Source organism: Engystomops pustulosus, chromosome 4 (genome assembly GCF_040894005.1).
Source record: "Engystomops pustulosus chromosome 4, aEngPut4.maternal, whole genome shotgun sequence".
Lineage (NCBI taxonomy): Eukaryota > Metazoa > Chordata > Amphibia > Anura > Leptodactylidae > Engystomops > Engystomops pustulosus.
Genome location: NC_092414.1, coordinates 115947513 through 115973588, shown reverse-complemented (window position 1 = coordinate 115973588; position 26076 = coordinate 115947513). Strand labels below are relative to the sequence as shown.

Below are 26076 nucleotides of genomic sequence, written 5' to 3'. Positions count from 1 at the left end.
ATTACTGCAATGATAATAAGGTTGTCAAATGAAAACATACCAACTAAACAAGTAGAAGTATTTGCCGGACATCATAAGCGGCAATAATTTGTCTACATCATATGAAATGTTCATCACACACACTGTTACATTTTTGGTTGGAATTATAGGCTGTAGAAGGTAATACCAAAGTATGGTAATTACCTAAAGGAATCTTTAGGGTGCTGATGGTGCTAGACAGGTGAGAAGCTATCTGAATACCGGCAAGCCAAACAAAAAGCAATTTTAATATGTTACACTGCGCAATGCAAAGTGGCTCCTGAACCTTTCCTAAAAACAAAAAGTCTTGGGATCTGCAATTTCTCTGACTTCCCTTGATCTGTATATATTGTGGCTCAGAAAAAACAACGGTAAATTTGAGGTACAGTAGGTATATAACGCTACCACCTTTTTATAATCAAAAACAGAAAATGATTGCTGCATTTAGAGTCTCAAATTTGATTGGATAAATTATTTTTAGCAGTTTTAGTACATTTTATGTATGACCTAGACCAGTGATGGCGAACCTTTTAGAGGCCGAGTGCCCAAAATGCAACCCAAACCCTTCTGACTTGAAGTGAAGTGCCAACACAAAAATTTAACTAGAATAACAAGGTTTTAATTGAGAAAACGAGCCATAGAGAGACGCCCCCCCCCATATACGTAATATAGTATAAAATGAATACAGCTTGTCGCTATGTAGTATAAAATGCATACAGCTTGTCGCCATGTAGTATAAAATGCATACAGAATGCCGCCATGTAGTATAAAATGCATACAGAATGGCGCCAAGTAGTATAAAATGCATACAGAATGGCGCCAAGTAGTATAAAATGCATACAGAATGCCGCCATGTAGTATAAAATGCATACAGAATGCCGCCATGTAGTATAAAATACATACAGAATATATATATATATATATATATATATATATATATATATATACATACACATATAAACACCTACATATACACATCACATACATATACACCCACATATACACATCACATACATATACACATTACATACATATACACATACACTCATTACATACATATACATATTACATACATATACACAGATAAACTTACTTTATTTTCTTTTATTCTACAGGAAGGTTCTCCAGGAATGCATGCAGGTTACGCTGTATGCATTCTCCACTCCCACCTGGAGCGGAGGAGAGGGGGGCTACGGAGCGGAGGAGAGGGGGGCCACGGAGCGGAGGAGAGGGGGGCTACGGAGCGGAGGAGAGGGGGGCTACGGAGCGGAGAAGAGGGGGGCTACGGAGCGGAGGAGAGGGGGGCTACGGAGCGGAGGAGAGGGGGGCTACGGAACGGGACAGAGGGAGCAAAGCAGTGCGGACCGGACCGGGATAGAGCAGAGCGGACAGGGAGGGAGCAGAGCAGAGTGGAGCGGCCCGGGATAATAATGCACATGCGCCGTTTCTATGGGAGCGACTGAAACTTTCAGCGCATCCCAAGTTACCGCGCATGCGCAAAAAACTCTGCGGTTCTGTCTATGGAGCGGCGCATAGTTCCGCCGCTCGCATAGACCAAATTTTTACGGGCAGCGGCTTACTGGCGACGGTACGTGTGCCAACAGAAACGGCTTCGCGTGCCGTCTGTGGCACGCGTGCCATAGGTTCGCCATCGCTGACCTAGACCCACTAGACCCACCATGATTGTGGTAATTTTCTTATATTTGTTATCCATGGCTTCTTTCCTTCTACAATCAAATTTAAAAATTATGCTGATGATTCTGAGGAGCTACGCTAGCCTTTCTGTGATCTGGCTTTACAGACTGTTATGCGGTCTCAACCTCCCCCTGCTTCCACATGGTAGTTGATGGTAGTTTTCCTTTATTAAAACAGAGACAGCTAATTTTGTTGTGATCATCTTGTTAGAAAGCAGCACCACTCTGCACAGAGCAGAAAATGACTTTATATATAGAGACCAGGGGTCCAATTTACTGTATATATATAACCACTTACCCCCTGTATATTTATACATTGCATTATACAATTTCTTTGTATTTCCGGTATAATTCTTAGTGTGTGATCTTCATAGATTGAACCATCTATATGGACATTGCAGCAAACCACTTCTCTCATACGTGCTGGGTGTAATTTTCAGTATTTGTGCTTGTGAGTGAAGATAGCCATTTATGGATGTTACTAAAATAGGTTGCTGCCATTGTATTTTATAGAACAACAGAAAGTTGAAGAAAATCTTAATATTAAGCAGTAAAATACATACCCAGTAAATACTCAGGAGACTGGTCAAATTCTAGTTCCTCGCTATTTAGCATAATATTTCTGGGCAGATCAGCGAGAACAATATCGGGAGCAATTTGAGAGATGGGAATTGTAGATCTTGGATCTTCTGGATTCATTAATAAGTCACCTGTTTGAAATAGTTGCAATTTTTTTTTAGATATTTCCAAAGATTTAATACACATCTGAAGATATTGTCCTTCTGTACACCTCCACTAAAAGAGCATCAACACTGTGAAACTGAAAACCCCTTTTAGGCTACATGCACACGTCCGAAGCAACAGATGAGTGAGCTGCAGGTGTGTGCATGTACCCTTACTTTTACTAAAATAGCAGACATAAAGTAAGTGAAGATGGATGAGTGACCGTCAACCCAAGTAAAGTTTCAAGTAGGCAGGACAGAATGTGGGAGTAACAAAAAGACTATTATGTCCCATCCAGGTGGAAATTTTGTCCATCTTCAGCAGGGCCTATTATTTAAAAATAGCCAGGCTGTTTTATGGTAATAAGGGACTGCTTTTTCAGGGTTATACAGAATTTATTATACGGTTATCTCTAATTTTCTTGAAGTCAAGATTCTGGTCCACTATAATTATTGCATCCAAAAATGAAATCAATACTATAAATAATATTAACAACAACATTCAAGAGAAGCTTACCTTCTTCGGCTTTCACCAACAGATCAGACAGTAGAATTTTCTTGTGTTCCTGTCCATCATCAAAGCTATATAGCACCCACTTTTTCAACAATGTTTCTCCATCCCCAGAAATATCAGTCTCCAGCAAACCAGGAAACCATTCCTCCATTAGTGAGTCAATATGATCTACAACCTGCCCCAGTAGAATACAACCTAAATAAAAATAATAATGTAATAAAGAAAATACTCTACCAGCAAAAAGATTCATTATTCAGCAACAGATTTCATTATTTTCTGTAAATGTAAGCTTGCACAGGAGAAATGGCTTATTATTCCTCAACATAAAGTACAAAAGATCTTTCCTGATGATCCATCAGGAATTAAAGTATATAGAATTTTTAAGGTACTGCCTACTAAACAATATTGTCATAGTTAAAGCGAACTTGTCAGCAACAAGTGGGCTCTTAACCCACTACCAGAAAATCAACTTTGAATTGAGATGTAAAATGGCTGTATAAAGTCAAGAAGGCAGAGAGTTTAACACTGAAGTCAAGGTGGTGAGCTCTGAACGCCTCCTCCTCTGTGATTGACATCATGCATTGGATTTTAGGAGATTTGGTTAGTGATGTCTCAGGATGCAGGACCATCAATTACAACGAAAGACACTTTCTGAGGAAGGTGAGCTTGACTTCAGGTGTTAAAATCTCTGCCTCCTTGACTTTATACAACCAACTTACATCTCACCTCAAACTGATTTTTCAGGGTTGATGCCACCTCCTTGGACCATGAAAGAAACCTGATCTGGAAGGCGTTCAGCTGCTTAACAACATACTGGTAGTGGTTTATAAGGTCAATTTCTACTGACAGGTTCCCTCTAAATCGTTCCAGTACTGTTTCAGAGATTACTTAGTAGTAATCTGTATTCAGAATGTGTTGTAATTTTCAGGTGCTAAGCTATGGGCCAAATTGTTTAAATTTCCAAAACAGAGTCAAATCATGAGTAAGGACTATTTCGAAACGCATATACTTAGTCACTGTTTATAGCTGTACGTATACTGTCTATACTGTCTACTGTATGTATATTCTTTTGCGTGTATTGTATTGTCTATTGTGCCCATAAGGCAATTAAATATATAAATCTAACCTTGGTTGTTCTCTTATAAAAAAGACATAGACATAGGAATTTGTGAATCGAGATATCTATGCTACCTGGGTTGACTGCTGGCCGAATATAATCCCATTACAAACAGAGCATATATCTAACGAGATTTGACTACTGTGGTAACAGGGCTCTGTTTCACCGAGATGAGTGAAAGGGGACTTTTGGACATTCAGAGTGTGGACAAGTGTTGTGCCACAGTGGAGGTTGTGTGAACAACATATGATAGTTCTAAACTTTTTTAATATATATATATTTTTAAATATGTTCGTGCATTTCACTGCCTTTCATTCTTTTTTAAAGAGAATGGGGCAGATTTACTTACCCGGTCCCGTCGCGATCACGCGGTGCGTTGTCCGACGTGGATTCGGATCCAGCGCAATTCACTAAGATCAAACGTCCAAGTTCCTGCGTGTGTAGCTGCTGCGCCGAGGTCCACCGGAGTTCACCTGCTTCTTCCGGTGCATGTGAGTGCATGATCTTGCGACACAAAACCTTTTTTAAATTCCGCGGTTTGTCCGAATCTGTCGAATTTTCCGACGGCCCGCCCCCCGATTTCTGTCGCGTGCAAGCTAGCGCCGATGTGCCAAAATCCGATCGCGTGCACCACAATCCCTGGGCAATTCGTTGCAAAACAGAAATATTCGGGAAACCCGACGAAAGTGCGGTGTTCATACCCTTAGTAAATGAGCTCCAGTAAGTATTCAGAAAATCACCTATGAACTAGTTTTTATCTTGGGCATATTTGTTTTAGGTATTTGTCATGTTATGTTACATTTAAGAATTTGTTATGTTAACAATATTTGTTTAAGGAATTATTAATGATAATTAAAAAAAAAAATTTCATGTCGCTATCTATTACCAGGATCACACATTTTAACATGTACCTATAGACTCTTTTATTTAAATTCCAAAATCAAACATGATAAACCATTTTCCAAATTTCCAAATCACCTGGTCTATTCATTTTTGAAATATGAAAAATTGCATAAAAAGTTAAGTTACACTTTAAATCATCAGTACTTAAAAGAATATGTGCTAATTGCACCACATTCCTCAGAATTTTACCTAAGTTTATTAATAATTAATTTGGCATATTATTTATCCAAATTATATAAATATTTCCATTTAGAGAAATAAAATATTTTCTATATGCTTACAAAGTTGTGTAACAAGAAGACTTCAATTATAGCATCTCATTGCAGGAATAGTAATTGAGTGGGATCTCTTGATGAGAATAGGGGGGACCTCTTTGCCTGTGTCAAGCTCTTCTTTTCATAACCTCTTATTGATTCCATAACTATCGTTTCTAACTCAAACTTGTATCTGCAGCTTAAATGTTTATTGATTATTCTATCAAGGTTGATTTTGTTTTTGTAATTGGCTGTTTGAAAGATTTATTATTCAATATCCCCTTCACCTCAAAGGTATTGACTGTGTAGACAACAGGCAGTCCCCGGGTTACATACAAGATAGGGTCTGTAGGTTTCTTCTTAAGTTGAATTTGTATGTAAGTCGGAACTGTATATTTTATCATTGTAATCCCAGCCAGAACTTTTTTGATCTCTGTGACAATTGGATTTTAAAAATGTTGGGTTGTCATAAGAATCAGGATTAACACTAAAGCTTCATTACAGACACCTGTGATAACTGTTACAGCTGTTTATTGTAGCCTAGGACTAAAGTACAATAAATTACCAATATCCAGTGGTCCGTTTGTAACTAGGGGGTCGTATGTAAGTCGAGTGTTCTTAAGTAGGGGACCGCCTGTACTGTTATTGTAGTATATATGTTCAGGTAGTTTTCTTTTTTATTAACAACGTACCACAGATCGGCAGTAATAAGTTATTGTTATGAATACTATTGATTCCTTTCTTATTTCAATTGATTACACTGCTCCTATAATTGTATTATTCTTATACATTTTGAATCCCAACAAAGCTAAAAAAGAAAATTCCCCAATTTTGACTTCCCCCATGCAAGTAAAAACAATACACTATACAACAATATGGCCTGTCTGGAAATACATGGCAACTTTGACATCTACTAAACAACAAATGATACCAAAACAATTACATTTACCTTTTCTACAGGATGGAACTGTAATTTTCAAAAAACTGTTTGGGTTACTGTGCAGGTTTGTTGATTCCACCAAACAGTAAGCTTCAGGAGACCAATTTAGATAGATGCCTTGTCTCCAGTACATCCTATTAGGGCGCTGGACTCTTTCTGTTTTACAAGAAAAATTGTAGACCACTTAGGATTTAAAATTGAGCTTAAATAATTTCATAGTTTCTTATTTTTTTACATTTTATGGATAACCCAAAAATAAATCTAACAAAAGTTGCAAGTAGTTCACAATATAACCAGAGGTACCTGGGGAATCATGCTAACAGTAAACAAATCACTGTGCATGAATACACATAGAAGCAAGATCAATTCAGGTTTCCCTTTGCACAGCGTGTCCCACCACTTCGCATCCTACCACAATGAAGATCCAACCTTACTGAAGTTAACTCAGAGTGAACAAATCCCCGCCTCCCAACTCGACAGATTTAATTAATTAGTCCGTAGGGAGAACTTCTGGATTTTTAAACTGAACACTTTAACTCCCAGTCGCTTCAATGAAATGATTGAACGGACATACCGAATGCCATATCTCTTACAGCACTCTTTATATACATATACTTTTTATGTATATTTATATATATCTTTATTCTTCCACTTTTATATGTCTTTATGCCCTTGATATAAGGTTCCCGGTATTGTTTGTTTTTACTCATGTAAAAAAAATGTCTTTTATTTCTATTTTTTATTTTTGTTACCCATCATTTATTTATTTATTTATCTATCTATTTATCATGTTTTTATCCTCCAATTCCCTAAGTATTTATGCTCCTAATATACGGAACTCACACAGACCCCTACACTACTTTAATGACATTATCTGTTACCCCATTCATTACCCAATACACATTCATCCACTCATCTCGGCCTTTTGGCTAAGATCAAGTGTAGTATCTACATCTTCCTCTCCTGTTCAGTCATATAGAAATGGCCGACACAATTCAAGCGCACTGCACATAAATATTTTGGTGCACCATAGACATGCCCACAAGGTCATAAAGGTTAATAAGAGGCTCTGTATAACGAAACTGGGTAAAAGAAGTTGCAGACTGGATCTTGCAGCCAAGACCATGGTGCTATGGAATTACTTGTGAACAGGAAAATTTAAAGATGGTTGTGCAACAAGAGTTTTTCATTAGAAAACTTTTATGATGCAGGTTCTTTCATTTACAAGACATATGCTAAGTTTACATGTGAGTGACTAATGAGTCGGTGACCGAAAAGGGGAAGCTTTATAAAATCAGTCAAAAAGAAAGTCTTCATTGCCGCAATCAGACCAGATTTCATTTTTAAACCAGTCTGAAAAAGAAAGTTGCTTTCTATTTACCATTTTTGATAAATTTGTCCTCTACTTACTGAAAAATGCTGCCTCAAACATTTTTCTTTTAGATGTTAAAGAACACCTAATATTTGCTGGGGTGAAAGTCGCAATAATACACAAGTAATACTGAACACGTTATCAAGGCAAGGTATAAAGATGTTATTAATCACCTCGTATAAACGATTTGGTATCTTTTAAACAAAAATGTTTGAGAAAATAGTAGACAACAAAAATGTGGATTGCATACCTCGGCCAGACAGCATATATGAAGACACTTCCAAAAGTCTGTTGATGAGCCTGGACCAAAATCCCATTGGAAAATAGGACATTTCATATAGTCTTATGATGACTTCTGAATTTTCACAGTGGGGAAGCTCTATCACTGGACGATGGTCAGATAAACTAGAATATATTCAACAGTTTTAGAAAATAAAAAAACTGAAATTATTACATACAAAATACAGAACACCTGTTCTAAAGGTTTTAATTATGCTACAGTGATAACTCTACAACCCATTAGAATTCTTACAACCCATTACCCACACAAGATTTCCTACAACAAATTGCTTTTTGACAATATAATATGTATAATGGCCCAACTTCTTTGATAAGACCAACCAGTTGATTTAAAGAGGTTTACTCTGAACAATGTTTGCATGGGTTATTTATCTTTAAATGTAAAAAGAAAGTCATTTATTGTCAAGCTCATTTAAAAGGCATGAACAATTAATTTCAAAGAATGTTGACTGTAAATGCTCAAACTTACCTGCTTGGAATAAGAAGTTGCTCATCTCCCAAAGGTAAAGCAATTTGAAACTTTTCCAGAAGCTTAAAATACTGTGAAATATAATTTTTGGGAAACTTTTGTTTCTTGAACAGAAGTTTTTCCACATCTATGCAGTGGATAATTCCTTTTGGATACCTCTGACATCCTTCAACTTTTACTGTCAAAATCTGGAAAAGAATATAAAAACTGTACAAATACTAAATTAAATTTATTTTTACAAGATGAAAAGTAAGTTCATGGTGTGTCATTCTACCTCAAAGTCGTATAAAATAATATATGATAATCAGAATTATACTTTTTATATGTCTCAATGTGAACATAAAGTGGCCTTTTTAACATTCTAATTTCAAATTACATATGCATGTAAAAGTAAATAGGGTAAGAGACTGATAAAAACCTGTGCCATTATTTTACAAAGCCATTCAGGGTTCACAAAATAAAGATCTCGAAGCTGGAGAGCAGGGTCTTCAAAGTGAAGTAAAACTCCTGTCAAAGTGTAAATATAAGAATATAAGCATGTTGGAAAAAATATGTCCAGTAAGTGCTAATAAGTACAGTAATATGCTATCTTGCTTTGTATGGTTTTCAGCACTACTTTACCACCATTTATAAACAACCAAAAGCCATTTTCATAAACATGCAGGAGAGAATGATCATTTTTTTTCTGAAAGTTACAACACAAAAGTGTAGAAATTATTTACATGGGGATATAGATATATACATTCAGTGTCGGACTGGGGCCCTAGGGCCCACCAGTTAAATTGATTCTGGGGGCCCACCTACTGCTATCTGGAAATATTATTTTTATTGTGTTTTGAAAGGCACTGCAAAAGCATCAGGCGAAACGCATCCCAAATCAGTATTAATGATGGTAAAAATGCAGGTGTATTTTGGGTGTGTTTTTTCATAATGTTTTAACTGTTTTAAACCTCAATCCAAACACGTAATGTGAACGAAGTTTAAGACCATGTGCACAGGATGTAATTGAATTGTGTTTTAAAATGCCTTTCAGGCATATCTGGAGAATCCCCTCCCTAAACTCAGATGGGTTCAGACCTAAACCCTTGTGTTTGGTATTAACCGGCTTTGCAGAGTTAAAAAAAACACACTTGTTGAGGTCTAAAAATGTCTGCATTCAGACATCAGAGAGGAGTCTGCATTCAAGGAGGAGATTTTCCAGATGTGCCCAAAATGTATTTTACAATGTTATTAAATCTTGTGAACATGGATGTAAGGTCCAGCTTATTGTGGCCCCTCTCATCTCTTCATATTGTAGCCCTGCTCATCTCTTCCTTATATTGTAGCCCCTCTCATCTCCCCCTCATATTGTGGCCCCTCATTTCTCCCTCATATTTGCCCCCTCTCAACTCTCTCTCACATTGTGGCACCCCCTTTATCTCTCCCTCACATTGTGCCCCCCCCTTATCTCTCCCTCATATGGTGGCCCCCTCTCATCTCTTCCTCATATTGTGAGCCCCCTCATCTCTCCATCATATTGCTGCCCCTCATATTGTGGCCCCTCTCATCTCCTCCTCATAATGTGGCCTCTCATCTCACCCTCATATTGTAGCCTCTCATCCCCCAATATTGTGGCCCCCTCTCATAACTCACTGCATCATGACTGTGCATTCACATCAGATATGTGCTGTGAATGCTAATAACTCTCTCCACCAGGAGGTAATTCAACTCTTTCTGTGTCAACTCTGGACACATAAAGTATAAGTTCCGCAGCTAAAAGCTAAAAGGAATTAGGGCCACCGGTGTGCCATGAGTCCAACCCTGTATACATAGCTTACTTAATATATGAAAGTAAAATAAGAAAGGAGAGAAGGGTAACATTACTGGAGGCCTGAGTACTGAGCAAGTGTACTAGGGGCCAGGTATGAAGTACAAAAAGCAAAGTGGCATATTACAAGGCAGCAATGAAGTTAGCTTTGTTATTTAACATTTTGTTCTTGTTATATATCCTTTTCAAGATTTCCAGTTTTCCCAAACAATCTCACACATGACCAGGGATACATATTTTGGTTGGATAAACCCTTAGAAAGGGTCTGAGGACTTTGGACCACAATGCTTTGATCATAAAAGATGTTAGACATAACAGTAGTCGAAATGTGTAAGGGTGTAGAAAAGTGTTTGCTGCAATATATGGGAAAATCTTAATATCAATCTATCTACGGTCATAAAACAGAATCTCTCTATCAGCTTTAAAACTATGTGTAATTTAGAGAACATCAGCAGGTTTAAAAATTAAACAAATATGTGAAAGCGCAATCAAAAATAGGTATGGCTTTAACTGTGCTGGCCCTATTATCAACTTTTTGTATAAAAGGATTACACAATAAGACACACAAAAGTATCATGCTTTTCTGAAGCATAAACAAACACTGTACTGCAGCCAGACTATGGTCACAAGATAATTTAATTACCAGATTCATTAAGAAAATGAACTGCATGTTGAAGTTCATGTTCATCCAAATCCAACTGGTTTTCTGTGATAATTTCCTGAAGCCTCTTGTGGTTAATTACAGGAAATGCAATCGGAGCCGTTTTTCTTTCGATGAGAATTCTCTTCTCAAGCTCCAGATAACTGTCTGGAATCAGCTGTCCAAGAACGGGTTGGTCTCTAATCTAAACAAAAAAAAAAAAAAACAGATTTGCGTCATTTGACAAGTTCAGCTTACGATGATTTGAAATCCATTACATATGTATATATTTAAAATTATTATGCAATGTTCATGTATTTTTTAATCTGTGCATTGAATATTATTAAGGAGAGCAGTTCACCAAACATGACATGGACTTGCACATTAACAATTTTTTCCTTTGCCCATAAATTAGGGCTTGTAGTTTTTACATTGTGTTTTTCACCCCTTTTTGCCTCATTTTTTGACTAATTTTTCAGCCATTTTCTGTATAAATGGCCTGTTTGTGTATGTAGAGAATACGTGTAAAAGTGTACTGCTTGCAATAAAAGTCAGAAATTAGTAAAAGTCAGAACATACCCCTTTAGCTTTCTACTTACGCTACAGTTCACACATGCGTTTGTCTGTTTACAGTACCAATTCCGTTATTAAATAGCAGAAAAAATAGTGCAGTGGCTTGAGTCATTTTTTCTGCTAGGAGTAACAGAAGGTTAATGGAAAGTAATCTTCCAAACACTAAAGTCTATAAAAAGAAGGTCACCAGAAGACCTCCTGTTCACCTTTCTTTTTGAGTTTCCGTTACATTTTCCTGTAACGGAAAGCCCGTAGCAAATGTGAACTGGTCCTGACGTAGAACATTCTAACATGTTTTTACATGTTAAGAGGACAGTCAATCAAGTCCTACAATTACGAGTGTTGATAGTTTTAAGGTAACATAGTACTTTGGATTGGCACTGAATTGTTGAATTAGAGTTCATACAGTTCTAATGAAAGAAACAACTACAGGCGGTCCCCTACTTAAGGACACCCACTTACAGACAACCCATAGGTTACATACAGACCCCTGTGACCTCCGGTGAAGCTTTCTGAATGCTTTACTATAGTCCCAAATTGCAATAATCAGCTGTATGGTGTCTGTAATGAAGCTTTATTGATAATCCTTGGTCCCATTACAGCAAATGTCACTGGGGCCCAAATTTTTTTTGTCTGGATCTACAATTATAAAATATACAGTTTCGACTTACACACAAATGCAACTTAAGAACAAACCTCCGGACCCTATCTTGTACGTAACCCGGGGACTGCCTGTATATTATCAGTAGTTTCATGCTTGTGGTCAGTGCACACGTAGGATTATAGTGGGAGAAGAAATATTTTTACCAATCAAAATTTTGCAATGCATTTAGTATTTTACCTAGAAGAGGAGAGAAGGATTACCTTAAAATTTAAACATTCTTTTATGACTGACTTCCTAAGTTTAGCCAAAGCATCTGACTCCTCTGTCGCATCCACAAAGTGATGATCATGAACACAGGGAAGTTCACGTTGGTTGAACAGCTCCATTTTTATTTTATTTATGCAGGCTTTTCTCTGTTTCTCATCAGATACATCCAAGTGTGTTCCAACAAGAATAACAGGGGAGGATGAGGCGCGTGCCTAAAAATATAAATAAATGAATTCATTTAATTAAATCTATTAATGTATTGAGTCATACGATCTTATTGACGGGAACCCGAGGGCTCTTTTTCACTGGTAACAACAATAGAGACTGAACAGTGCATAGCATGTTTTTAACTATTCTCTATATAACTTGGTTGTAGAAATATGCAATGTTAATCTTTAGCTGGCTCCCTGACAGCTTGCGCTCCCAAGGGTTGCACTTTTCAAATGGTAATGGGCTTCTGCTCATTTGAATACTCAATATGCTCATCCCCCCGTTTACTATTATTCACCCCAAACCCCCTCCCACATCCACCCTTTATTCCCCCTCCCACTCAAGAACTAGGCTCACTGTACAAGCAGAGCCTTGTAACTCCGAAGTGAGCAGTGAGGTGGCTTGCTGTGCCCCACTGCTCACTTGACATGTGTTGCTTCACTACACTGTCTTACTTGCAGTGAAGAGGTACTTCCTCACTGCCTAGTAAGACAGTGTAGTAAAGCAACGCTTGTGCTGTGAGGGGCAGCGGGGCACAGAAAGCCACCTCAGGAAATAAAAGGCAATAAGAGAGAAAGTGTGATCTTAGATAGTTCTGTATAGAGAAGGGCTAAAAACATGAATATTAGTTGATATTATCCCTATGTAGTAACAAAAATGCAGTAACATATAAAGTGAATATTTCCATTATCTGTGAGGTGCAGCAGCTCCTGTGTGCAGCAAATTCTCCCTGTAGCTGCTGGCTATGAATCTGGAGGTGGGGGGCACTTCAGGGGGCTGTATCTCTGGCTCTGTGACACATAGAACATTACTTCTTTTTTCCTATGAAAGAGAGTCTCCTCTTTTATGTGAATCTAAATTTGTGTTTCTATGTTTCAGGAAAACGGAGATATTAACTGTTAAAATGCTGTCGGGAGTGATTTTTATATATCTCATTTTTATATATTCTCACTTTAAACCTGAATATCTTTGGATCCCTGGCACCTAGAAACACAATTCAAGATTCATTTGAAAGAAGAGATTCTACCCTTGCCCACTTTGCCTACCCATAGCGCCGGCCCTCTTCAGGGTCTATGAGAGTGCAGGAGAATGCGGAGTGCTGTTTCCATAGTACTGAATGGAGTAATACTACTACTGAAGCTGGGTTAAAATGTGTAAGAGAGAATAAAATAATATACCTATCTGATCCACATGCAATTTTCATCAAAAATTGTATACATTGCTGTATATTGTGGTGAATATTCACATATGGGGTATGTATGAACTTCACACATCTTACAGAAAGGAAGCTGCAGTGGCGTGGGACATTTGATAGAGGGGCTTATAATGCTTATAATAAAATTAAGGAGGGAGAAACGATATGTATGAGAGTGTTGGAGCTGGTTGTTCAGGGGGCTCTGTGTATAATTAAATGTGGCTGGGAGGAATCAGGAATACGAGGGCTCTTTCAATATTTTAATAGGTGGGAGGGGGGTGGGTATGTGGGATCGGGGCTCTGTATATAAACCTGCATAGAGAAAATATGGACATATGAGGGTTTATTTTTTGTGGGTTAAGATTCACTTTAAAGTTGCTTCAATTTGGGGCATCTATATCTCTTGATTTGTATATTTGGGTTGGGGTAACCCAATATTACGGAATAAAAACAAAAATTGAGAAATCTCATTTATTTTAGCATTGCCATTTTTAAAAAGGTATAACTTCTGGGTTTTTTCAGTTAACTGAGGGAGCGGTTTGAGGGCTTATTTTATGTGAGAAGAGTTGTTTTATTCAGTTGTGACACTAAGGTGCCTTTTTAGAACATTTTTAGTGGATTTGATGAAAAATCAAAAATTTTGGCAAATTTGTCAGTTTGTTTTTTAACGGTGTTCACCATGTAGGTGCAATTATGGTTGAGATTTGCTGTACAGATTGTTACGGGCGCAGCAATACCAAACATATGTTGGGTTTCTATGTGTTTATTGTTATACTTTATTAAGTATGTATATGAAAGAAAGGTGTTGGAACTTTATTTTGTACTTTATAACATTTTTCAAAATTTGGATTTGAACAAGTCATGCTCTGATCTATTATTTTAATTCAAAGCACTGCACTGAATCATGCTCAGTTGGTTACAGCTTGAACATTTTAAATCAACATTATAGGATGGTGCCCAGGGCTATAAACTACTTAATGCAATTTTGAAAATGTGACAAGTATCTACTTCTAGAAAATATATGGTTGTATGGGGTTTCTCTTTATGCTGCCACTTTATTTATTTTTTACATGTACAAGTAAAACCAATGATTCAAAATTTCCACAAACTCTGGACAGGGAAAGGGTTACTAACATAATTAACAGAACATAAAACACCACACAAAAATACCTTTATGTTAAAAAGCCAAGGTTTTATGGCATCAACTTCTGAGGCCCCTTTGCTGAGATCAAAAACTACAAGATACAGAGCACGTGGAGTCATAAAATGTGGATGGGTGCTATAAAACTCCTCCTGTCCTAAAACGAAACAGGTCAATTAACATTAGGTATCAAAAAATAAAATAAAATGAAACAGTAACTATGTAAAGGATATTCGGTTGAAGAAGAATTAAGAAAAACTTACAATCAAATATTTAGATGAGATTTTAAAGCAACCACAATTACTTGTCAGCGTGATGATCCTGAAGCAGGATCTTATCTTCATTAGTGCTGAACATGCTTCCATATTAAGAAAATCGCTATATAAAAATACATAAATGAGGCTTTGGTGTTCCTGTGAGCTCCATCCAAGGCACACCGCGCTCCATTGGCTTAGAATTATTTACACCTCCTGGTGCAGCTTAGTCCCTCCTCCCCCCTGACTTCACCTAGTCTCAGCAAAGGAAATGGGAAGGAGCGAATAAGTAACAGCAAGGGGCGTAAATAACTATAAGCTAATGGAGCTTGGATGGCGCTCACATTAGTGCATGAGCCTCATTTACATGAGCACCGCAAAGCCCCTTTCACTGCAAAAATTAGTGTCACATGAAAAATAGTGCACCCGTCGCTTGTGCCAGAAATGTGTCTCAGGCACTTCTTAAATACCTGTGCAAGCAGTTTGCGCAGAAAAGAACGTGCAAAGTCTGACAGTAAACTGGCGCACAGCCCTTAGTAAATGTGAGCCAATATGATAACATTTTGGCACACCGGCAAATTTTTGGTGCACCATGTGTCCCACCTTGGGATAAGCACATTTTTGTAAACCTCATCCATTTTAGTACCAGTTTTCGGGCTCACATTGCACCTGAATTCTGGCGCAGCTTGCAAAGGAAAGTTTTAACATCCAATTATCACAAAGACCAAAAAAACTTGGCTGTGGTTACAATTCTAAAATATACAGTTCCGACTTCCATACAAATTCAACTTAAGAAGAAACCTACAGAACATATCTTGTATGTTATGTAGAAGCTTGGTGGCTTTGGCCCGATTATGGGTTCTGATCCTGCCACACCTTAAAGGTCAGAGTCTCCCATAGTTCAGATGAACCTGCATTCTGTGGACTTGACATGCAATATGTGTATTATTCACTTCTGTGATAGCATCATGTGACCTACTTGTGGTCCTGCAAGACCTTGTTTTTTATTCTCTTGTGTGTGTTTGATGCTCTGATAATTTGATATATTGATGTTCTATGTTAAACCTATGTAAACTGTTTAATAAAAATAGATTGAACATAAAAGATACAACCAGAAATAAAAAACTGAAAATATTTTATTACCAGCAAAGTCCCAGACATTCAGTGTGATTTCTTTCTTTACTTTCCCCCTTATTAGAATGGGCCAGTCCTTCACATCAATGCCAATGGTAGACTTCTCTTGTCCCTGCTCTGGGCGTTTTCCTTTCATTAGCTGCTGTACAAGTGTTGTCTTACCACTTCCGGTGTTTCCCATAATTAGCAGTTTCATGCGATTATACGGCACAGCCTTTTTTAATCGTTGCTGAAGAAATCTAAAAGTAAATTATGTAATTGAGAATAGAAAAGCCCATGCTATTATAACTCCTTTTACAAAACAATATTCATAAAGGAAAATATATGTATTAATCCATGTGGCCAATAATAATAAAGTAGAGAGAGGGGTTTGTGGGGGTGATGTCCCATTCTCAGGATAGATCTACTATATATCTAATTGCCTGGGGTTCTAACAAAGCTAACAAAGAAATGGCAGCAGTGATCAATCTATTCAGCTAAGCATCAAAACAAATTGTATCAACATGGACTTTTAGAGTGTGGTCACACGTTGCAGTTACAAGGTGCAGTTTTGTTAATTTAACAGGTGAAATCTTTTTTTCTTTGGAGGTTGTTTTTTATGGGATTAACTTTGCGAGTCCAATAACGATTCTGTCTTATTATGCAGATTGTCACGGACGTAACGATACCAAATATGTGGGGGTTTCGTGTATTTTATTAAATTTTACTGAATAAAAACTAATTTGGAGAAAAATTTGTTCATTTTAGCATCACCATCTTTTCATATGCATAACTTTTTTATTTTTTCGGCTGACAAATCTGGTTAGGGGCTTATTTTTTGCGAGAAGAGTTGTTCTTTTTAGTGGTCTTATTTTAGAGTGTGTAACATTTTTTAATCACTTTTTAGAGCATTTTTTTAAAGGTATTAATTAAAAAGAATTTTCAGAAAAGGTTTTTGCGTTTTTTTCCCCAGGGTTTACCGTGTAGGTCCAGTAACGATTCTGTTTTATTATCCAGATTGTTACGGACACGGCAATACCAAATATGTGGCAGTTTTTTGTGTGTGTGTGTGTGTGTTTTTTATACTTTATTGAGTGTTTTTATGGGAAAGTGTCATTTTAGGGGCTTATATTTTTATGTATTTATTTTCTATTTATTCTAATGTGTTAACTTTAGTGTTTTTAACTTTTTTTACTTATACATACTTGAACTTGAACCAGCGATAGATACCTATAGATACCTAAAAAAAGAAAGAACACTTGGCAAAAACACTGTACCTTATGAGGTCTCTTGCTTTGCATCCTATACGCTTCAGATCGAAATCAAGATGTAGTCCATCAAGTGGAAGGTCCCACACTTTAGTGAGTTTTCCCATTTCATCTGGAAATGACCTCAAATCTGGATTGTGGCTTATATCAAAACAAGTGATATTCACGAGAAATCCAATTTCAGGTGGTATCTAAAACATAGTAAAGTATTAAAACAATAGCAAATCTAGAACTCTAAAGCAAGATAATATATTTGAATTGTTACCTCCTTGATCATGTTGCAGGAGAGATGCAGTTTCTCAAGACGTGACCATCTGCTTGGATCTTTACGAAGGTCATCAAGATTCAATATGCTAATTTGATTGTGATTCAATATAATTTCCCGCAGGTTTATTGAAGCCCATTCCAGTGGTGCAGGAAGATTATCAATCTTATTGTTGCTTAAATCTATTGTCCTTAAACTTAAAACGGACAAAAGTAAAGGTCAACAATAAAAAATTACAGCAAAATATTTTATTTTAATTGTTTATTTATCGTCAAGTAATAATTAATTATATAGCAGCAATTATTTTTAAAATGTTTGAAAAATAATAAACTAGTCAATGGAATCTGCCAAAATCCTCTGTCTGGTTTTCTATTGCAGATTGTGAACAACATTACCTATATTCTGAGTTATGAGAGGGACAACACTCACGCAATAAAATGAATAATGGATCATAAAATAATCTCCTAAACAGTACATTTGTTTTGGTTATTACATCTAACAACTTGTTTGTTTCAAAACTTAAAAAAAAAAATAAAATCTGAAAAAAAGACAATAATGTTAATGAAATTCAAACTTAATTTTATAAGTGCTGTACTTACTAAGAGAGTTGAAGAATTTCTTTGGGGATACTTGTAAATTTATTGAAAGACAGCCTTAATGTAGTTACCTTTGAAGGAATATTAGGAACAATTGCTGAAATGAGAAAAAAAAATCCCACTTAAAGTTACTGATTAAACATAAAGAAAACTCTTCTTTTTTAAATATAACAAGACATGTCTGTCTGAGATTTTCAGAACTGCTTGGTGAGGAAAATTTTAAAAAAATGTGCTTATTTAAATTTTTCCATTAACCCCTTACATCCTAGTGTGCGGGTAGGTAACACACAAAGACATACATGTCAGTGGCAGAGGTGGGCTACACGCCTCGTTCTCATCAGTCAGTGTATGAAAATGAAGAAAATGGAGCATTTGTCATTGCCTTTAGATCAAAGCTACCCCACTGTTTTCACTTCCCATCTATAAGGGAGCTTTCCTTTTCTGTTTCATTTTGTCAAAAAGCTAAAAAGAATAAATAAACGTGACCATATGGGGCCACTGCTATGGCTGCACAATTTGCAGCCACATTGGGGCACCCATAGAGGTCTCCAACTCCCACTCACAAAGCACTTCTTGTCTCATGGCACTGTGACCTAGCTAGGTCCTATTTACGCCATCTCTACAGGGCAACCGCTTGGCTTTCAATAGAGACAGGAGGGCTGAGGAATACTCACGGCCCGGGCAAGCATACGTTCATGTACAAGGGGCCTTACAGTCAGTCAGTGTAAGTCAGATCATCAGTTTACTGTCAGTGTAGTTTCAATCAGTGACAGTTTATCTGAGTCCGCCAGCAGCAGTCAGTGTCAGTCAGTGTCAGTAAAGCAGCCAGTCGCTGTCCCTGCATTACTGTCAGTCACTGTCAGTCTGCCAGTTTTAACCAGTGACAGTTCATTTGTGTCCATCAGTGGCAGTCTTGCAGTCAGTTGCAGTCAGTCCTTGTTAGCGATAGTTCATCAGCGTTAGTCACTGTCAATCCATTAGTTTCACTCACTGACAGTCCATCAGCGTCAGTCAAGCAGTGTCAGTTGCTGTCAGTCTCTCAGTTTCAATTGGTGATAGTTCATCAGTGTCTGCTTGTGGCAGTCATAGTCAGTCCAGCAGTCAGTATGTGTCAATTCATTAGCGTCAATCCATGTCAGTGTCAGTCTCAGTGTCAGATTGTTCAATGTAATAGTTAGATAACTTTAGGTAGTAAGTGGTAAGTAGTAAGTAGGTAGCAATGGGTTCCCATAGAGCCCTATTAACCGATACCCTTCTTTTATGTAAGAAGTGTTCATCTCAGATCCTCATAAAATAAAAGATATAACCTTGCCTTGCATGAGGGTGCTGAGGGGGGTTGACCTCCTCAGGCTAAATTCTGCAACTTCTTCTTAGCATTCAGCAATGTCATGTGACCAGGGTGACATCATCTCAGGTTCGTTATCCTTCTAACATCAGCAAACTGTACCCCATGCATGTATCTGATCACATCATGTCTACATGGACTTCTAATCCTCCCCATCCTCCATGAAGGCATGCTGTGACTTCATGTGATCAGATAAATGTATGGGGTACAGTTTGCTAATTTTAGGAGATGAGATCATGTCACCCTGGTAACATGACATGCTGAATGCTGAGAAGAAGTTGCAGGATTCAGCCCAAGGAGACCACACCACCCATGACTGCATGCAAGGCAAGATTATAAAGATGATTTATGGGGATCTGAGATAAACACTTCTTAGTTAAACGAAGGGTGTTAGTTAGTTAAGCTTCGGCTCCAGGTTTCAGTAGGCCCCTGGACGACAGAGCCTCGGTGGGCCCCTTAGAAGTAAATTCACGTGGTGGCATTAAAAACAAGAAAATTTATTATATAAGAATATAACAATATTAATATACAGCTGCTCCAGCCTCCATTAATCGTTATACAGCTGCTCCAGCCTCCATGAATGAATATACAAAGGCTCCAGCCTCATGAACAGAGGTTTCAGCCTCCATGAATAAATAAAAAGAGTTTCCAGCCTCCATGAATTAATATACAGACTCCAGGCTCCATGATTAATTAATATACAGAGGTTTGTCTACATTAATTAATATGAGGATCAAATGAACATTAATACCTTATTGTGGGCAGTAAAAAAATAATAAACGCTACCTTACCTCAAAGACGCAGGTCCAGGGGCTTCATCTAGATGTCCTCTTCACTTCTTCTCTTCTGGAGCAATTTTCAGTGCAGCGTCCAGTACGGAACGCATGTCCCGTGAAGTCATCATGCTGGGTCGGCCAGAGTCCTCAAGCCACAGTGAGAGACATTCTACCTCTCAATGACATTATTGACGACAACGCAATTATTCTCCCCGGTGATCCGCTTGCGGCGCCGCCCCATCACCCGTGCCAGCAATACAAGGACGCCTACAGACGCCATTTTCAATTACATCGGTGATACAAAGATGCCATCACCAATGTAATTGAATTTTCTAATCTGACCAAAGTGTGCCGTGGGCCCTTTTGGGAGCTCTGGGGTCCCAGCACTTGCCCGTGTAAGCCGGGTGCTGTGCCGGCCCTGAGTTAGTAAATAGGGGTCCGTGGGAACCGTCACAAGCTTTATTTGCAAAAATGTGGTGACAGGTTCCCTTTAAGTGTTACTAAAATGTTAGTGTTCATATATTTTGCACTTTTTTTTGCATTAAAACTTAGTTCTATATTTAGCAACAAAGATTACACATTGTTACAGTTCAATTTTTTACTGTAACTTTACATATGCTCCTGGAAGGTCATTTATTATGCATCATTCAAGTTGCATTTCCTTGTATAGTGTGGTCAGTTGTCATGTGTGGGTTATATATAATGCAGTGGGGTGCACAGCATGGAGAGTTGAGTTTGGAGGAGTAATTGTAATTTCTAAGCACAGTGTTGTGATCAATGATAATATTAAAGACAAATGGGTCGTCTTACCTATTTGGTTCGTCATGGCGCAAAACACTTCCAGCTTGGCACAGTTATTCAGGGTAGAAGGCTCGAATGAAGAAATCATGTTCTTGTTGAGATTCAATGTCCTCAGTTCAGGCAAACACAGAGGTGCATGGATTTCTGAAATGGCGTTACTGTTTGAAAATTGAAAAACAGTTCTATTGATGATTTAAGTAACTACAATGCATATGTTATAACTAGTCTTTAACTAGTCCTGTCACCACACAAAAGGACTGTAGAAAGATCCCGAACGTACCAGATCCAAGTACTAAAAAGTAACTTTTAATTCATTATTTTAAAATATATTGCATTAACTGTGAAGTTTACATATTTTAAAAATACAATACACTATCATTGTGTAGTGCATTCCCTAGGATTTCCCTTTAGGAGGCTTATATTTATTGGCAAGTAACCATAAAAGGTAATGTACAAGGATACTCAGGTTCAGTGTCTTTATTGGTAGTGTATAGAGCAATGGTTCTCAACCTTTCTAATGCTGTGGCCCCTCAATACAGTTCTTCATGTTGCGGTGACCCCAAACCATGTACAAGAATATAACAACTTTAATACTGCCCCTATGTACAAGAATATAACTACTATAATACTGTCCCCTGTGTACATGTATATAACTGCTATAATACTGCCCCTATGTACAAGAATATAACTACTATAATACTGCCCCCTATGTACAAGTATATAACTGCTATAATACTGCCCCTATGTACAAGAATAGAACTACTATAATACTGCCCCTATGTACAAGAATATAACTACTATAATACTGCCCCCTATGAACAAGAATATAACTATAATACTGCCCCCTATGTACCAGAATATAACTACTATAATACTGCCACCTATGTACAAGAATATAACTACTATAATACTGCCCCCTATGTACAAGAATATAACTACTATAATACTGCCCCCTATGTACAAGAATATAACTACAATAATACTGCCCCCTATGTACAAGGATATAAGTGCTATAATACTGCCCCCTAGTTCTAGTTCCCCCTCCCTCCTGCCCCCACTTCTAGCCCTCCCCTGCTGCTCCCAGTTCTAGCCCTCCCCTCCTGCCCCAGTTCTAGCCCTCCCCTCCTGCCCCAGTTCTAGCCCTCCTCAGCTGCCCTAGTTCTAGCCTTCCCCTCCTGTCCCCAGTTCTAGCCCTCCCCTGCTGCCTCAAGTTCTAGCCCTCTTCTGCTGCCCCCAGTTCTAGCCCTCCCCTCCCCCCCCCAATCTAGCCCTCCCCTGCTGCCCCCAGTTCTAGCCCTCCCCTGCTGCCCCCAGTTCTAGTCCCCCCCTCTTGCCCCAGTACTGCCCCCCCTCCTGTCTCCAGTTCTCTTCCCCCCCTCCTGCCCCCAGTTCTAGTTACCCCCCTCCTGCCCCCAGTTCTAGCCGTCCCCTGCTGCCCCCAGTTCTGGTCCCCCCCTCCTGCCCCCAGTTCTGGTCCCCCCCTTCTGCCCCCAGTTCTGGTCCCCCCCTCCTGCCCCCAGTTCTGGTACCCCCCTCCTGCCCCCAGTTCTGGTCCCCCCCTCCTGCCCCCAGTTCTGGTCCCCCCCTCCTGCCCCCAGTTCTGCCCCCCCCTGCCCCCAATTCTGGTCCCCCCAATGCCACCAGTTTTAGTTACCCCTCCTCCTGCCCCCAGTTCTAACCCCCCCCTGCTGCCCCCAGTTTTGGTTTTTACATTTGCTGTCCCCAGATCTAGTCCCTCCCCTGCTGCCCCCAATCCCCCCCCCCTCTCATGCCCCCAGTTCTAGTGCTTCCCCTCCTGCCCCCAGTTTTGGTGTGTCCCCCCTGCTGCTTCAAGTTCTAATTTCTACTCACTGTGAGCAGAGCAGTCCTGTTCTGCGGGAGTCTGTATAGAGGAGAAGCCAGAGGGTCATGTGATGATGACATCCTTGTGATAAAAAGTATCAGCTCACCTCCTCTTCAATGCCTTTTGATGTTAGGTCCTGGCACGGGCCACCCTTCTGCGTGGGTATACAATGTTTCCAAAAAAGTTTGCGGTCCAGCCGGGTTCTTGGCATCAAATATAGTTTATTAAGTTACATTGTAATCACTCCATGAAACATTTATGATCCGTCAACGCGTTTCAAGCGGTGTAACCGCCCTTACTCATGACAAGAAATACCATGATGACATCCTCACAGGTCCTCCAGCTTCCCCTGTACACAGCAGCCGACAGGTCCTTAAGCAGTGAGTGCTTATTACACGTTTTATTCCGTTTTTGCCGCAAATCGCGGCAAAAACATAATAAAATCACGACCCCTGCGTTTTGGTCATTCGACCAAACGATAACACTACCTATGACTAGAACTCCTAGAACTCCAAGTTAGACCCTAGTCTAACTTGCATTATATGCTGGCTGTTAGAAAGCGAGAAGATGGTTCACTAAACACAATAATGGTTCTGCTATTAAAACTAACACACAAAGACCCCCCAAGATGTTTCACCGAATACACAGCTTTATCAGGGGTTTGGGCTTAAACCGGCATGCGGCGTCTAGCTTTTATAGGAAGGTATCATCCTTCTCAAAATTTCCCAATCAGATCCAGCAAAACCAGCGGTGTGACATTGACATCATCAGTGATGCAGATAGCTCCTCCTCGTATCGACGGCACTGTGGGTCACGTGCACTGGTCACATGATTGTATTATAGTGAAAAAAATACATGTGCCATTCTGGAAAGATAAACTTTGAGGAATGATTCACTGCTATACAACAGGAGTGCAATAATGTTCGTTATTCCCTGTATTATATTCAGATAATTTACATTGATATCATAGAAAGTATATGCATCAAAATCATTACGATTATAGGGGTAATTATAGTACACATTTAGTAGAAATCTGCATCTAATCACTTGGGGAGTTAAGCGCATAATGCCGCAAAAATCTTTACAAGATTTTAAAAAATGTGATTGTGTGAAAAAAAAGATACAGTATATTGTAAAGAATAGTGGCCATTATCAAAATAATAACATATTGAATAAAAGTAGAATTTTAATGTCATAGATTCAAACGTAGAAAGTGATATTCCAGACGTGACGAGAGATCAGTGTATCCTTTTTAGTATTAAAAGAACTAAGGTGACCAAATATCCTTCTTCTCAACTCTTGGATTGTTTTCCCAACATAAAGTTTCGGGGCAGATACAGAAAGCCACATAGTTCATGTTGGCACTTTTACAATTTTAGAAATCTTTTATCTCGAATACTTCCTGGTTGAAGGGGTTCATAAAGTTTTTGACATGGTAGATATCTACAAAAGGTACATGTTCCACATGGGAATGACCCTTTGATGGAAGATTTTAGCCAAGTCATGGTCTCTTTCTTCAGAGCAAAGTGAATGTGTACCAGATAGTCTCGAAGGTTTTTGCCTCTGTGATAGGTAATCGCTGGATAATCCGGTAGGCATTCTGCCAAATCTGGATCAGCTCTTAAAACCGGCCAGTATCATTACATAATGTTATATGCATAGGCACCATACTTGCCAATGCATTGTATTATGCTTTGCTGTGAAATCTTTGTGAGACCGGGAGGTTTGACCTGTTGGTGTTTTTAGCCCTTGGCTAAACCCGACAAAATTGGTTTACCCAGTATAGGTCTTTTTTGCTTATGTACCTTTGGTAAGGCATAAAAGGTGGCAATTGTAGGGTTACTGCAGAACAGGTATTTTTGTTCATCTTCACTTATTAAATTCCCCAGAGCAATCACTTCTAGTTCTGACACATATTTAATGGTGGGATTGCATGACAGTATTTCATAGGTATTTCTATCACCAAGAAGTCTCAGGACCATATCCCTGTATTCGGGGACATCCATAATAACAATGTTACCCCCATTATCTGAAAGTTTCAGAATCAGGTCCTGATTTTTTTGAAGTGATGTCATAGAAAGTCTCTCAACGCGAGTCAAATTAGACTGTAAGCTGTTACTATTCATATTCAAGAACTCTATATCTTTAGTGATGAGCTGTACAAAGGTATCCAAGTTAGAATATTTGGTAAAGAGAGGAGTGAGTTTGGACCGTGGTTTAAAATTTGACAGTCCTGTCACCACTATCTGTCGGAGCAGCTAACAAGGATTCCATCCAAGCCTTTTTCTAGTCAATTGTTACATTTATCATTCTAAAATCATATTTTCTTTATTATGTTAATAAGGCTTGGCAGATGGAGAGAGACAGGATGTCACTGCTGTTCCCCCTCCCCTCTCCTCATGTCTGTGTGTAATGTATAGTAAAGCATTGCTACTTCTGTGTGTTATCAGCGGACATGCCGTATTCTCCCATACACATGTGAGAGACACAGACATCAGCCACACAGCTACTATCTGACATGCTCTCTCATACACATGGCTGCATCCTGGAGAAGTTGAATACACACACAACCTGCAGGGGGTGTGACCTAGAGAACCAGGAAGTGTAGAGAGGAGCCAGCACATCATTATACAGGCTGTCAGTCAAGCACTGGGGGTGTGGCTGAGCTTCCCACTCATGAATAAGCTGGACAGCTTGAATATGATTATGACTCATTGGACATCGCTCAGGTCATCTGCATACAGCTTTAGTACCTGATTGCTTACAATTACAGGCATCTAGGGGGACAATGAAGGGATAGGGGCAATGCTTTCTAATGGCAAATTATAAAAATATATTTAGTTTTGGGGGTTAATTTGCCTGGCGGGTTCGCTTTAAAATAATAAGGGAGGGTTAGCCTGAAACTAAATCCTCTCAACTGCCCCCACTTAAAAACCATATTAAGTAAAGCCCCAAATGGACAACGATCCATATACTGCATAATGTGAAATAAAGGAAAAAGTGGGAGCAAAAACTGCAACAAAAAAATTAAAACCGGGAGGACAAAATCACCACTATCCTGAGAAAAGTAAAAAC

The 26076-nt window shown here is 38.7% G+C and overlaps 1 protein-coding gene across 5 annotated transcripts in view; it reads right to left on the bottom strand.

Moving 5' to 3' along the window:
• The window catches only part of LRRK2 (leucine rich repeat kinase 2), a 129531-nt gene that overhangs the window by 38944 nt on the left and 64511 nt on the right, over positions 1-26076 (bottom strand). For all 5 annotated transcript variants that reach the window (XM_072147129.1, XM_072147130.1, XM_072147127.1 and 2 more), the window contains exons 26-39: positions 21168-21316; positions 18240-18333; positions 17641-17836; positions 17385-17566; positions 16138-16367; positions 14770-14897; positions 12188-12406; positions 10754-10955; positions 8722-8810; positions 8304-8491; positions 7785-7939; positions 6172-6318; positions 2952-3143; positions 2276-2422 (exon numbers count right to left, since the gene is read on the bottom strand). In XM_072147129.1, the coding sequence (XP_072003230.1) occupies positions 2276-2422; positions 2952-3143; positions 6172-6318; positions 7785-7939; positions 8304-8491; positions 8722-8810; positions 10754-10955; positions 12188-12406; positions 14770-14897; positions 16138-16367; positions 17385-17566; positions 17641-17836; positions 18240-18333; positions 21168-21316 (2318 nt within the window). The remainder of the gene's footprint in view (positions 1-2275; positions 2423-2951; positions 3144-6171; positions 6319-7784; positions 7940-8303; positions 8492-8721; positions 8811-10753; positions 10956-12187; positions 12407-14769; positions 14898-16137; positions 16368-17384; positions 17567-17640; positions 17837-18239; positions 18334-21167; positions 21317-26076) is intronic.